The sequence below is a fragment of the Mobula hypostoma genome, chromosome 2 (genome assembly GCF_963921235.1).
Source record: "Mobula hypostoma chromosome 2, sMobHyp1.1, whole genome shotgun sequence".
NCBI classification, from domain to species: Eukaryota; Metazoa; Chordata; class Chondrichthyes; order Myliobatiformes; family Myliobatidae; genus Mobula; species Mobula hypostoma.
In genome coordinates, this window is record NC_086098.1 from 241,650,998 (window position 1) to 241,663,611 (window position 12,614).

A 12,614-nucleotide genomic window follows, 5' to 3' on the forward strand; every position below is an offset into this window, starting at 1 on the left:
AACCAGAGCACCCGGGGAAACCCATGCATTGCACAGAGACTCCGTACAGAACGAAACAGAAATGAACTCCGATCTCTGGAATGCCCCGAGCCGTAACAATGTTGAGCTGACTGCTATGCATTGTTATTGTTGTCCCTTGTACCACCCGAATGCACTGTTGTGATGAAGTGTTCCATAGAGATGGCATATAAAACAATATTTCACAGTACACATGATGATAATAAAGTGATTTAAACTGAATTTAGCTTCACTTATAATGGTGAATTTCTATGTAAACATGTCACGTTGTAATTACACCCTCTACCAGCAGAGGCACTCCAGCTCGTCATCCCCCTACAGGCGGGTATCTGTAACTGCACCCTCAACCTAACAACAGAATTGATAAAGGGTCTCAACCAGAAACATCGACTCTTTCTTCCTAGATGCTGCTTGGCCTGTTGAGTTCCTCCAGTTACTAACGCAGAGACATTGGAATGAGTTTATTATTGCACAGTGAAAAGTTTGTCCTGCATTCTATTCATACAGACCAATTGATTATGCACTGCAAGCTCGTTGAAAGATTGTGCAAATGCCTTCTATAAACCCAAGGCAGGGTAGAAACTGCTTTGTTTTTCCTTTTAAATTCAGTTTTTAATTTACTCGTATTAAAATCACAACTTCAAACCAAAAATATCTGCGCAGAAGGATGCTTCATGAGCTCGTAACACTGGGTTTTAGATGGCCCGACAGTATCGGCTGCTCTCTCTCTTTCGTATTTGTCCAGTCCGTCCTTTTTCTTCGGGAAAATTTCCCTGCGAATGTGCCAGGGTTCATTTGGAACTGATACCCCTGACACAGAGGGTTCAATGCAGCCAGATCCAGCAGGCTTCAAACAAAGCCCAGAGCTTTTATAGCACCACACTAACACTGAACGGCTTTTTGTTTTAGCAATGGAAGGGTAGGGGTCCTTCCCCGCAGTAGCCCCTGTTTTAAATACTCTCCTCCTGCCCAGGCCAACATTTTCACAGCACATCATTCTCCCCCCATCTTGCATTCTGTTTCACAACTTATTGCCCTGGACTGTCTGTTTTGTCACTGCCCCCAGCTACCCCTGAGTGTGGCATATCTGTGGTGCTTACAGACAGCAGGAGGGAGCAGTAGTGGGGAGGAGTGAGGGGGTGAAGGGGAGTTTCATGTAGGTAATAGGGTCAGTCGTACTTATCTTTCGGGCGGGACTCTTAACTCAATACCCATGTTTCCATTCTGTGAGGGGGAACAGAGTACCGCTGCACAACTTCAGAGTAGAGGGTGCTTCAGTACTGTGCTCCCCCCCCTCCCAAAGAAGCAACCAGCCCCTCTCCAACACTCACTTCCCACAGTCTCCCTCACAATGAGGCAGGGGTCTGGAGGCTTCTTGAAGAGGGGAGCTGGGGAGGGAGGCTCATGCTCACTGATCGCAGGATCTAGGTGAGAAGGAAGGCTGGGGAGGGGTTATTTTGGAGAGTGACCCATCGCCCTTTATTCAGGGCTCCTGAAACCACGGGGGTGTGCAGAGGCAGGGAATCGGATGCACGCGAGGTGTCAGTAGTTGCAGCAGAGGAGGATTGCCTGCACAAAATGCTGGAGGGGCTGGGTCAAAATGCTGACCTGCAGAAGGGGCATTCGTGTCCCTGAGAGATGAGCCGCCAATTCTAACTGCAGAGTTTCTGGGGCTGGTTTCTGCTCCGCGGAGCAGCCGGACTCCTTGAACTTGGAGCAAAGGAGGCTGAGAAAAGACTTGATGGCTAACTGAGAGAGATGTTGCTACCACAATTCAAAGGGTCAGAATTACAAAAGCAATATGTGGTGGGGAGGGGGGAAGTAAAGCAAGTTTCCATCTCTCCTGGTGGGGGTGAGAGGCCAACCGGTCCAGTACGGACACTCACTCACTCGTTCCAGTGCAGAGGCGGTCGGCGAGGGGGTGAGAGGTAATATTCGGGAGGGGGCGTTAGGGGAGGGAGTGCATTGTCCTGGGCAGTGTCATATTTTACAGTCTATGGAGGATGAGGAAGAGGGAAGAGTGTAGGAAAGAGGTGAAGAGAGGGAAGAGAGAGGCCAATCTGCCCATCAGCTCCTGTGCACCCTCACTAATTCCACTTAACACAAAGACCCTGCCTTCACTCCGAGGTCCCGCCCCCACCCACAGGCCACGCCCCTTCACATATGTCACCCCCTCAGCGCGGAAGCCCCGCCCTGCTGGGGATAGACCACGCCCCCAATTCAGGGGCCCCGCCTCCACGGAGATGGGACCACCCTCCCGCATGAGGGCCCCGCCCCCACTCACAGGCCCCGCCCCGGCAGATGGGCCCCGCCCCCGCGGAGCTGGGCCCCGCCCACAGGACCGGGGCCTCCTCCCGACTGGCTCCGCTCACATCAGGCCGGGCGGCCGGCCGTGCTGAGCTCCGGCTCGGTCCGCGCTCGCTCGGGCTCCCCGCACAGCTGCCTCAGTTCCTTGATCTCCTCCAGCACCCGCTTGGCCTGGCTCCAGTTGGACAAGGCCTCGGCCAGCAGCCCCTGGGCCTGCCGCAGGGCGTCGGGCTCGGAGCCCGGGCCGTGCCGCCGCGGCCCCGACTCCTGCAGCAGCATCTGAGTCCTCTGCAACTTGAGGGCGACGAGGTCCCGGATCCGGGCGAGCCGCTCGCCCTCCGTGCTGCCCCGGGACGCCACCGGGCCTGCGCGGGTACCGCCGGCTCCGGGGCCCAGCAGGGTCTCCTCCGACGCGCACTTATTCCGCTTGGCCATGCCCGGGCTCCGCGGCGAAGAGAGGGCGTCCCGGTCCAGTGAGGCGGCCGAGTGCCGCTGGCGCCCGAGGCCTCCGGGGGACGGCGCCTCTGGGTCGGTGTCGGGCCGGGGTCGCCGCTGCTGCTGCTGCCCGGCGTCGTCCTCCTGGATTAGGTCAAGGGTCAGCATCCCGTCCGACGTGGAGGTGGAGGCCTGCGGAGAGCGGCTTCATCAGTGGCCGGGCCTCCACTCCTGGTCGACCTTCCCACCGCGAGGACGGGACGGGAGGGTACAGGAGTTTGGGATGGCTGGGTGGGTAAGCGGGTCCAAGACGGTGGCTGGCCAGACCTGTGGAGCGCCGCGCAGAGGAGGGTGAAGGGATGAGGGAGCGCCGTGCAGTGGCGTGTGCGGAGATGAGGGAGCGCCATGCAGAGGTGGGTCTGGGGACGAGGGAGCGCCATGCAGAGGTGGGTCTGGGGATGAGGGAGCGCCATGCAGAGGTGGGTCTGGGGACGAGGGAGTACCATGCAGGGATGAAGGAGTGTCATGCAGTGGAGTGTGCGGGGATGAGGGAGCACCGTGCAGGGGAGGATGTGGGGATGAAGGGAGCACAGTGCGGGGACGAGGGAGCACCATGCAGAGGTGGGTCTGGGGATGAGGGAGCACCGTGCAGGGGAGGATGTGGGGATGAGGGAGCACAGTGCGGGGACGAGGGAGCGAGGACCACGCAGGGTTGCGGAAGTCGGAAGGCAGGGCAGAGGAAAGGGGGATATCTGAGGGAGCAGCGCGTGGGAAATGACAACAGGGCTTGGGAACCAGGCAAGCTCCCACAGCTCTGAACAGGTAACCAATCATGAGCTGGGGCTGTGACCATGTGACCCGGCGAGTGCGTGGGACACCTGTCAATCATTTCCGGTCTTGTTGCCCTGAGGATTAGACCTGGGGGCGGTGGAGGAAGTGTTGCCCAGTCCTCCTCCCCATCCACTAAATCCGAGCCGTAGCCACCCCCCACACCGCAACCCCTCGTGCATATGAAGTAAGGGCGCCCACTCACCACTGCCGTCAAGTGCCCACGGGTGGGTGGGCGGCGTGCGTGCTGGATCTTCGCTCTGTCCCGCGTTGGATGAGCTAAGAAACTCTCTTCATCGACAGTCACCTGACAATCACAAGCACAGAGGGTTAGGGCTGCACGCAGCATTGTGCGGTGTGTGTGTGTCTCTCTCTCTGAGTGTTCGTGTGTGCCTGTCCGCCCGTGACAATCGAGGGCTTGTGTCTCCGCGTCAGGAGGGAATGTTTTCCAATGACGATGATCGTCCCTCAAGCCACGCTCTCTCCACGCCACTGCCGTCAGGAAGGAGGTACAGGAGCCTCAGGACCCACACCACCACGGTCAGGGTCAGTTATTTCCCCTCAACCGTCAGGGCTGCTGCTCTGCAGGTACCTTCACTCGCTCCACCATTCTGCACGGACTGGCTTTCAGGAACGCGACAACTTGTGTTTCCTCCAAGAGGACCTCCACCTTGTCGGAGGGGTTTGGAGCTTTGTGTGCCTCAGTGCCCCGGACAGCTCTGTTGGCTGCAGTCAGGACTTTGTGCTTTGGCTGTTGGTAGGGTCACCCATGGCAAACAGGTCAAAGGGTAGAGGTCCACCAGTCCTCCAGGGTCAGGGGTTCATCTCAGGGCCAACAACCCTGACTGGTCAAACCAAACTGTTATGGAAACAGCCATGAAGAACCCTTCTATATCTGAGTGTGACGGTATTCCTGAGTCTCCACCTGGGACTTGCGTGACTGACAGAAAACCGAGAGGAAGCTACTGACATGGCGAAGGAAGCCCTGAACACCACCAGAGATGGAGGACCTCCATTGCCCGAAACACCAGAGAACTCATGTTCTCAGTTTTGTTTATTGACTTTTATTATTTCTTTGTGATTTTGCGGTTTGTTTTCATTTGCATGTTGGTTGGTTGTCCGTCCATGTGTGTAGTTTTTCATTGTATTGTGAATGGCTCGCAAGAAAATGAATCTCGGCAGTACATAATGTCATATACCTGTCTTTGAACTTCAACCATAATGTCTGCAATTCTAAATATTTTATTTGTCACGTGTGCATCAAAATAAATGCATCGTTGCTCAAACTTACTAACTCGTGTTGTGGGAGTGAGGCAGAAAACAGAGCATTCACAGGAGGAATACCCGTGATCATGCAGGTGGATGACAGAGGACATTCTGACTCCCTGCAGGCAGTGGTGGGAATTGGGCAGAGGAGTTGAGACGTTACATTATGGTTGTACAAGATGTTGGTGAGTTGCAGTGGGCCTGGCACAGAGTTACAGTCCCTCCTGGTCATCCAATCACACTCTCCTGGGGTCAGACACAGAGTGAAGCTCCCTCTACACCGTCCCATCACACACTCCCGGGGTCAGACACAGAGTGATGCTCCCTCCACACTGTCCCATCACACACTCCCAGGGTCAGACACAGAGTGAAACTTCCTCTACACCGTCCCATCACACACTCCTGGGGTCAGACACAGAGTGAAGCTCCCTCTCCACTGTCCTATCACACACTCCCGGGGTCAGACACAGAGTGAAGCTCCCTCTACACCGTCCCATCACACACTCCCGGGGTCAGACACAGAGTGAAGCTCCCTCTCCACTGTCCTATCACACACTCCCGGGGTCAGACACAGAGTGAAGCTCCCTCTACACCGTCCCATCACACACTCCCGGGGTCAGACACAGAGTGAAGCTCCCTCTCCACTGTCCTATCACACACTCCCGGGGTCAGACACAGAGTGAAGCTCCCTCTACACCGTCCCATCACACACTCCCGGGGTCAGACACAGAGTGAAGCTCCCTTCACACTGTTCCATCACACACTCCCGGGGTCAGACAGAGAGTGAAGCTCCCTTCACACTGTTCCATCACACACTCCCGGGGTCAGACAGAGAGTGAAGCTCCCGTCACCCTTTCGATACAGGGAACAGGTTACCTCATCCAGGATGCGATTCTTGGCCCGGCCGAGGGCGGTGCTGATGGCGTTAATCCAGGACTCTTTCTCCTCGGGACTTAGCGCCAGGAAAATGAGGTTGGGCGCCTGTAGCGAGACCGAGAGGGTAGGGGAGTCATTGGAAGTATCAGCAAAGCTACAGTCAGACAACTGCCTCCCGACGCATGCGTTCCCCCCGCATCACGCCCTCCCATCGCACCCACCCCCTTCGTACTGCCCCCTCCCATGGGCGCAGGCACCGAGACCGAGGTCAGAGGAGACCGGTGCGGACCAAAGGTGGGATTGGGGAGTCTCACCGTGTTCCCAGGATGCCGGCTGCGGATCAGCGTGAATTTGCTGTGATTTTTCTTGCTGCGACTCTTAGATTTCCGCAGTTCCTCGCACTTCTCGTAGTCGGCGAGATCAAATCTCTCCAGCGCCGCCTTCTCGTCCTTCAGCTAGGGGGCGACACCGGTCACCGTCACACCCAGAGGCTGTCGAAAAATGCCCCCTCCCTCGTCCCCCCGAAAATTATCCATTCCCCCTCTGGCCCAAAATTCAACCCCAAGTCACACCTAGGGCGGGATTTCCACTGTGTCCGGCTTCGCACACAGTCAGGGTAGCGATAGTAGAATGATGTGGAGACGGGGCGAGGTGTAGGGGCTAGACAAGGAAAAGTGTAAGGGGAGGAGGGGGTTACCGAGGCTAGGAGGGTTGTACGGGAGGGAGGGGGTGTTAAATCTAACAGTAACAAACTATACAGACTGTGACTGCTGATATGGTTATCAAAACCCGAGACACCGGTGAGCTTCACACCGATCGGGACACCTTGCATCAGGTAAGGGCGTTGGCAGTGGAGGGAGGGAGGGAGGGGTTTCCAGAGGGTTGAGGTCAGTGTGTCTCAGTGAGCCTCCCCGGCTCGGTGGGGGTGGGGGGGAGGTGTATCCTGGAGAGGGGGCGCGCTGCTGCCCACACGTCCCTCTCCGTTATATTTAGCTGCTCTACGCGATGCGGTTTGAGTCTAGTGCTGCTCACTTCCTCGCGGCCGCTCTCCCGTCTCGCAGCAAAACCTCACAGGGTGGAAGGCGCAAGCGGCGTTGCAAAAATAAACCTTGACTCACGATCAGTTCGAGTTTGTCGGCCCTCAGCCGGCTGTTGCATTCTGGTGAGTGTGAACTGAGTGCGGGAGAATGTTTCTGTGTGAGGTTGTGTGCCTGTATCTGTCTGCGTGTGTGTGTGTGTCTGTCTGTATCTGTACGTGTACCTGTATCTCTGTGCGTGTGCCTGTGTTTGTGTGTGTATCTGTATGTGTTTGTGCCTGTATCTGTTTGTGCCTGTATCTGTTTGTGTGTGTGTGTGTGTGTGTGTATATGTGTGTGCATGGTGACTGCATCTGTTTGCGTGTGTGATTCAAGACTGTTTAATGAGATATCCAGTAAACAAGTGTAAAGGAGAACAAAATAACTGTAACGTAAAATCTGATGCAGAGCAATGAAAACCACAATAAGATAAAGAACACAACAATAATAAAACACAATAAATATAAATACATAAGACAGCTTACTGAAATAAATAAGATCGACTTTATGTCCACGAAGTGACACTAGACACAGGAGTGTCTGTACATAAGGTGACTCTGACAGGAAATTATAAATCTGAGGGGAAGGGTGGAGGGGTGGGGGTGTCGAGGGGTGGGAGGTGTTGAGGGATGGGGTGGGGATGTTGAGGGGTGGGGGTGTCGAGGGATGGGGTGTTGAGGGGTGGGGGTGTTGAGGGGTGGGGGTGGAGGGTGGTAGAGTGGGTTACTGGCTGGGGGTGTAGATCAATGCCTGTACACATATTATGTACATTTACAGAAGTGTATGTAGACATGCCGGTTTGTGGATGTGTGTGTGAGCGTGCACTGCACTAGTGTGTGTGTGTGCAGGTACGTGAGTGTATGTGTGTACACGCGTGTGTTTCTCTGTAAGTGGGCAACACCAGTGATTGGGGCTGAATTCTCAGGGCTGTCTGTGAGGAGTCTGGACGCTCTCCCCGTGACTGCGTGGGTTTCGTCTGGCTGCTCTCGTTCCAAGGACGTACAGGTCAGGGTTAGTGCGCTGTGGCCACGCTACACCGGTGTCGGGCGCGCGGTGACACTCGCGGGCTGCCCCCAGCACATCCTCAGACTGTGCCGGTTGCTGGCACATGCTGCAATGTACATGTGAAAAATACAGCTACTCTTCCTTTAAAAAGTTTGTGCACGACTTCACTTTTGTGTATGTGTGCAGATATGTATGTTCATGCTGGTGTGTGTGTGTCTGTGTATGTGTATATGTGTCTGTGTCTGTGTATGTGTGTGTGTGTGTGTGTGTGTGTGTGTGTCTGTCTGTGTATGTGTGTGTGTCTGTCTGTGTATGTGTGTGTGTGTGTGTGTGTCTGTCTGTGTATGTGTGTGTGTGTGTGTGTGTGTATGTGTGTCTGTGTCTGTCTGTGTATGTGTGTCTGTGTCTGTCTGTCTGTCTGTGTATGTGTCTCTGTATGTGTGTGTGTCTGTCTGTGTGTGTGTGTGTGTGTGTGTGTGTGTGTTTTCGTGTGCGCCTGGTAGAGCTGACAAACTCTGCCCATCTTGACCAGCTTCCTTGTCCTTCCTGACCAGGGCCGGTGGGTTTGGTGTCTCCGCTGGGTGGAGGCCATTGAGGAACAGGGAAGACAGAGGTTCCTACCCTTGTCAGTGGGTCCGTATCCCCAGAGTCCCCTGCCTGGCCTGACCTGACCGCAGCCCGAGCACCTTCACCCCCACTAGGGGCAGTTGGGGATACGGGATGAGTGCTGACAATGGGCCCAGTAAACGAAGGACTCACCAGTGGGACAGAGTGACAACATCTGGGCTCCTCTGTGGGGGAAGGGTGAGAAACAAAAAGGGGGAGGCAGGGATGACGTGCCTGGGGAGGTGGAGAGAGGGAGGGGGAAGGAGGGAGACGAATGGGGGAGGAAGGGAGGGGCTGGGAGAGGGAGAGAGATGGGATGGGGCAAGAGGAAGGAGGGGCTGGGAGAGGTTGGGTGGTGGGGATTAGGGAGGAAGGGAGGGGAAAGGGTGAGCAGAGGAGAAAGGGAGGGATGGAAAGAGGGAACGAAGAGAGGGTTGAGAGTGATGGAGGGAGAAAGAACATGACAGAGAGGTAGGAGTGAGTGAGGGAGAGGTGAGTGAGTGGTAACAGCCTCACGGAGGGAGTGCCTGTAGGTCTGAGCTTGGCCCCAGCCCGGGACTGAGAGAATCCAAACCCCCCGGCCCCCGGCTGCAGCCTCTCTTCAGGAAGCCCATCACAGATCCTGCCTCAGTGTGGAGTGGTCAGAGCCCAGGGACCCAGGGGAAGGCAGGCAAGTCCAGGTGGGGTGGGGCAGGGGAGACAGTACAGCCAGGGTCCTACTTCCCACCCTAGGACAGTTCACCACCACCCCCGTCCCGGCCGTCTCGCAGCTTTTGCATTGGTCCCCGGACCACCAGACCCCGTACCCTACCTCCTTCTCCGAAATGCACAGCTGATCCAGCTTCAGCATCAAGTAGCGGCTCTTCCACACGTCCCGGAATATCCCCCTCCCACAGTACTTCCGGATCCAGCCGCTCTTCTCCAGCTGGGCGGGGGGTAGGTTCCCTTCCTGTATTCCCTGTCGGACCAGACATCCAGGACATAGGGTCACACGGCAGGAAAACAGGCCTTTCAGCCCAACTGGACCATGCTAGCCAGCCCACGTTCGGCCCATGTATATATATAGCGCAGTGGTTAGCGTAACGTCGGATCCTGTTGCTATCTGTGGGGAGTCTGTACGTTCTCCCCGTGACCGCGTGGGTTTCCTCCGGGTGCTCTGGTTTCCTCCCACAGTCCAATAACATACGGGCTAGGGTTAGTGAGTTGTGCGCCCGCTCTGTTGGAGCCAGAAGCGTGGTGACACTTACGGGCTGCCTCCAGCACACGACACATCTCACTGCATGTTTCGATGTACATGTGACAAACCAAGCTAATCTTAATAACCTTTCCCATCAATGTACTTTCCCGAGTACCTTGTAAATGTCGTTAATGTAGCTGCCTTGACCACTTCCTCTGGCAGCTCGTTCCATACACAGACTACTCTCCGGGTGAAGAACTTGTTCCTCGGGTTCCTACTAAATCTTGCTCCTCCCACCTTAAACCCCTGCCCTTAGTTCTTGATTCCCCAGCCCTGGGAAACAGACTGAGTGCACTCACATGATCTATGGCCCTCGTGATTTTACACTCCTCTGTAAGGTCGCCCCTCATTCTCTAAGGAATGAAGTCCCAACGTGCTCAACCTCCCTCCCTAGCTCAGTCCCTCAAGTCATAGCACCATTCTTGTAAATCAATTCTGCCCTCTCGCCATCCTAAAGGTATAATTCCTGTAACAGAGTGGAGCGACCAGAACTGAACACAACACTCCAAATGTGGTCTGACCAACATCTTGTACAACTGCAACGTTACATACGACTTCTGTGCTCCATGCTTTGACTGACGAAGACCACCAGTCACCACCTCCACTGCCCTGTCCACTTGGAGGACTTCAGGGCAAGAACCAACAGGACTTCCTAGTATTTTCCTAAAGTCTTTCCCTATCTGATCCCTCAAAAAAAAAATCCAAATCTTTTTTTAAGGGGTCAATTTCAGGGGAGTGGACCGAGGGGCAGTTCTAGTGCTCTCTAGAACTGGACACCAGAGCTTAAGACCACCAACTCCTGACCCAGACCACAAGTCCCAAAAACTGGCTCCTTGGCCTCCAGCTTCAGGCAGTCAGATCCCGCGGGGCTGTTCCCGCCAGAATCTTCTTCACAGATCACTGGACAAGGATCAATCCCAGATGACCGCACCTTCTCCAACTCCAGACCCGCTGGATTCACCCTGTCAGGTGGATGAGCCTGGCGGAGACCCCGTCCCAGGACCCTGGACAGTTCTGAAATGCTGACATAGAAATAGAAGAGTGCAATACAGGCCATTCGGCCCACAATGTTGTGCTGACCCTTTAACCTACTCCACAATCAGTCTAACCCTTCCCTCCCACATAGCCCTCCATTTTTCTATCTACTGTATCTAAGACAGCCCCAATGTATCTGCCTCTACCAACACCCTTGGCAGTGTGTTCCTCTGTGGGGAAAAAACTACCTCTAATCACTTTTAAATTATTCCCCCTTGTATTATCTATGTCTTTCCTTGGGGGGGGGGGGACTCTGTATCGGTGCCTCTTATCATCTGGTACTTGTACACCTCTAAGAAGTCACCCCTCATTCCCCCTCCTTTCCAAAGAGAAAAGCCCGAGCTCACCCAACCTATCTTTGACTCAACCTATACTTTCACCCTCCACATCCCAGACTTCTGGACCCCACACCCGGGACACATGGACCTTACCCTCCCCGTCCCTCACCCCTCCCATAAAACAGACATCGTAAACCCGGGTCCCGGGGCCCAGAGCAACCTACGCACGGGCGGGAAGGCCTGAGCTCGACCCCGCATACCAGTTCCAGATTCCAGCTGGGAGAGACCAGCTTCCCGATCACCGGGATCTGTGTCCAGTTCCCAAGTCCCAAGTCCTAAATCCAAACCCAGGGCCACACACCCACCGAGGATATGCTGCTTTTACACCCAGACATCCCGTCTCAGACCCCATCCCAAACATCATGTCCCTTTCTCATTCCAGACCTCCCGTCCCCTGCCCCTGCCCCAGACTCGACTTTGGACGCAGAACTAGGAGTCTAGACAATCAGTCTCTGGACAGTCAGACATCGGACCCAGGAGCTCAGAAACTGGACTCCCAGGCTCCAGACTCTCAGACACCCTGCCCAGGGACTTCGGCACCGAATAGTGGATCGGGGGGCTCATGCACCGGACCCCGGGGCCCAGACACCGGATCCTGAGCCCGGACCCAAACCTCAGACGCCAGACACTATTTCCAGATCCCTCGAGATCAGACCCAGACACCGGACCCCAAACGCTTGGTCACCAGCCTGGGCTTCAGACAACCGCCGACACTGGACCCCAGAATCGAGCCTCCAGACACCAGGCTGCAGCCCCAGACGACGGACGCGGAGCCTCGCAGACGCCATCCGCCTGCGCCGGGGGCCTCGGGAGATCCACGCTCTATCCCACCCGGCTGCCGCCGCTCCACACTCACCCGCTTGCTGGGCGCCGCCGTCTTCCTCATCGTTTCTCAGCCCCGGGCTCCGGGACGCGGCTGTAGCTAGCTCCGGCCTGGGCTCACCGGGGCACCGGCGGTTCAGTCTGCGACTCCCTCCCTCGCACGGAGCTCCCTCTTGCCTTGCCCTGCAACCCGGGGAGGGGGGGGGGCTCCCCCTTTGCACTGCGGATCCCCACCTCCCACCCCGCGTCGTCTCTCGCTCTGTATCTCTCCCCGCAGTTACTGCTCCGCTCACTAATCTTCCTTTTCTCTCTCTCCCTCTGTGACCACCGCTCCGATTCTCTCTCTGTCTCCCTCTCTCCCCCACATCCAACTAATTCATTTCTTCGTCTTCACTCCCGCTGTCAGTCTCCGCTTCTCATACATCTTAACTGGGGGAAAAAAAACACACGTTGTAGAGACCGGATCTTCAATAGCTCATTTCTCAGAGGAAGTTCGCGTTAACCCATCACAGACTAGGCGCTCTCAAAGAGCGCGCTGAAAACACAGGGCTGATTTTCCATAATTTAATACAAAGGGACGAGCCGGGGCAGTTAAAACTTTCTCTAAACAAACAAGGTTGAAAGAGTTCAGAGAAAATTCACAAGGACGTTTCCAGGTCTGGAGGGCCTGAGTACTAAGGAAAGATTGAACTGTAGTCTTTAGAATGTAGAAGATTGGGAGTGGGGGAGATTTGATATCGGGATACAAAATTATGAGGGGTAAAT

The 12,614-nt window shown here is 55.5% G+C and overlaps 1 protein-coding gene across 1 annotated transcript; it reads right to left on the reverse strand.

The window, feature by feature from the left end:
* Positions 1–307: 307 nt before the first annotated feature.
* On the reverse strand, positions 308–12,273 carry LOC134343017 (pleckstrin homology domain-containing family O member 1-like). The gene is made up of 6 exons (XM_063041834.1): positions 11,884–12,273; positions 9,229–9,375; positions 6,045–6,185; positions 5,731–5,835; positions 3,794–3,895; positions 308–2,952 (listed from the first exon to the last, which is right to left on the reverse strand). Exons 1-6 carry the CDS (start codon positions 11,911–11,913, stop codon positions 2,392–2,394), a joined length of 1,086 nt encoding a protein of 361 aa, XP_062897904.1. The 5' UTR covers positions 11,914–12,273; the 3' UTR covers positions 308–2,391.
* Between the last annotated feature and the right edge of the window lie 341 nt (positions 12,274–12,614).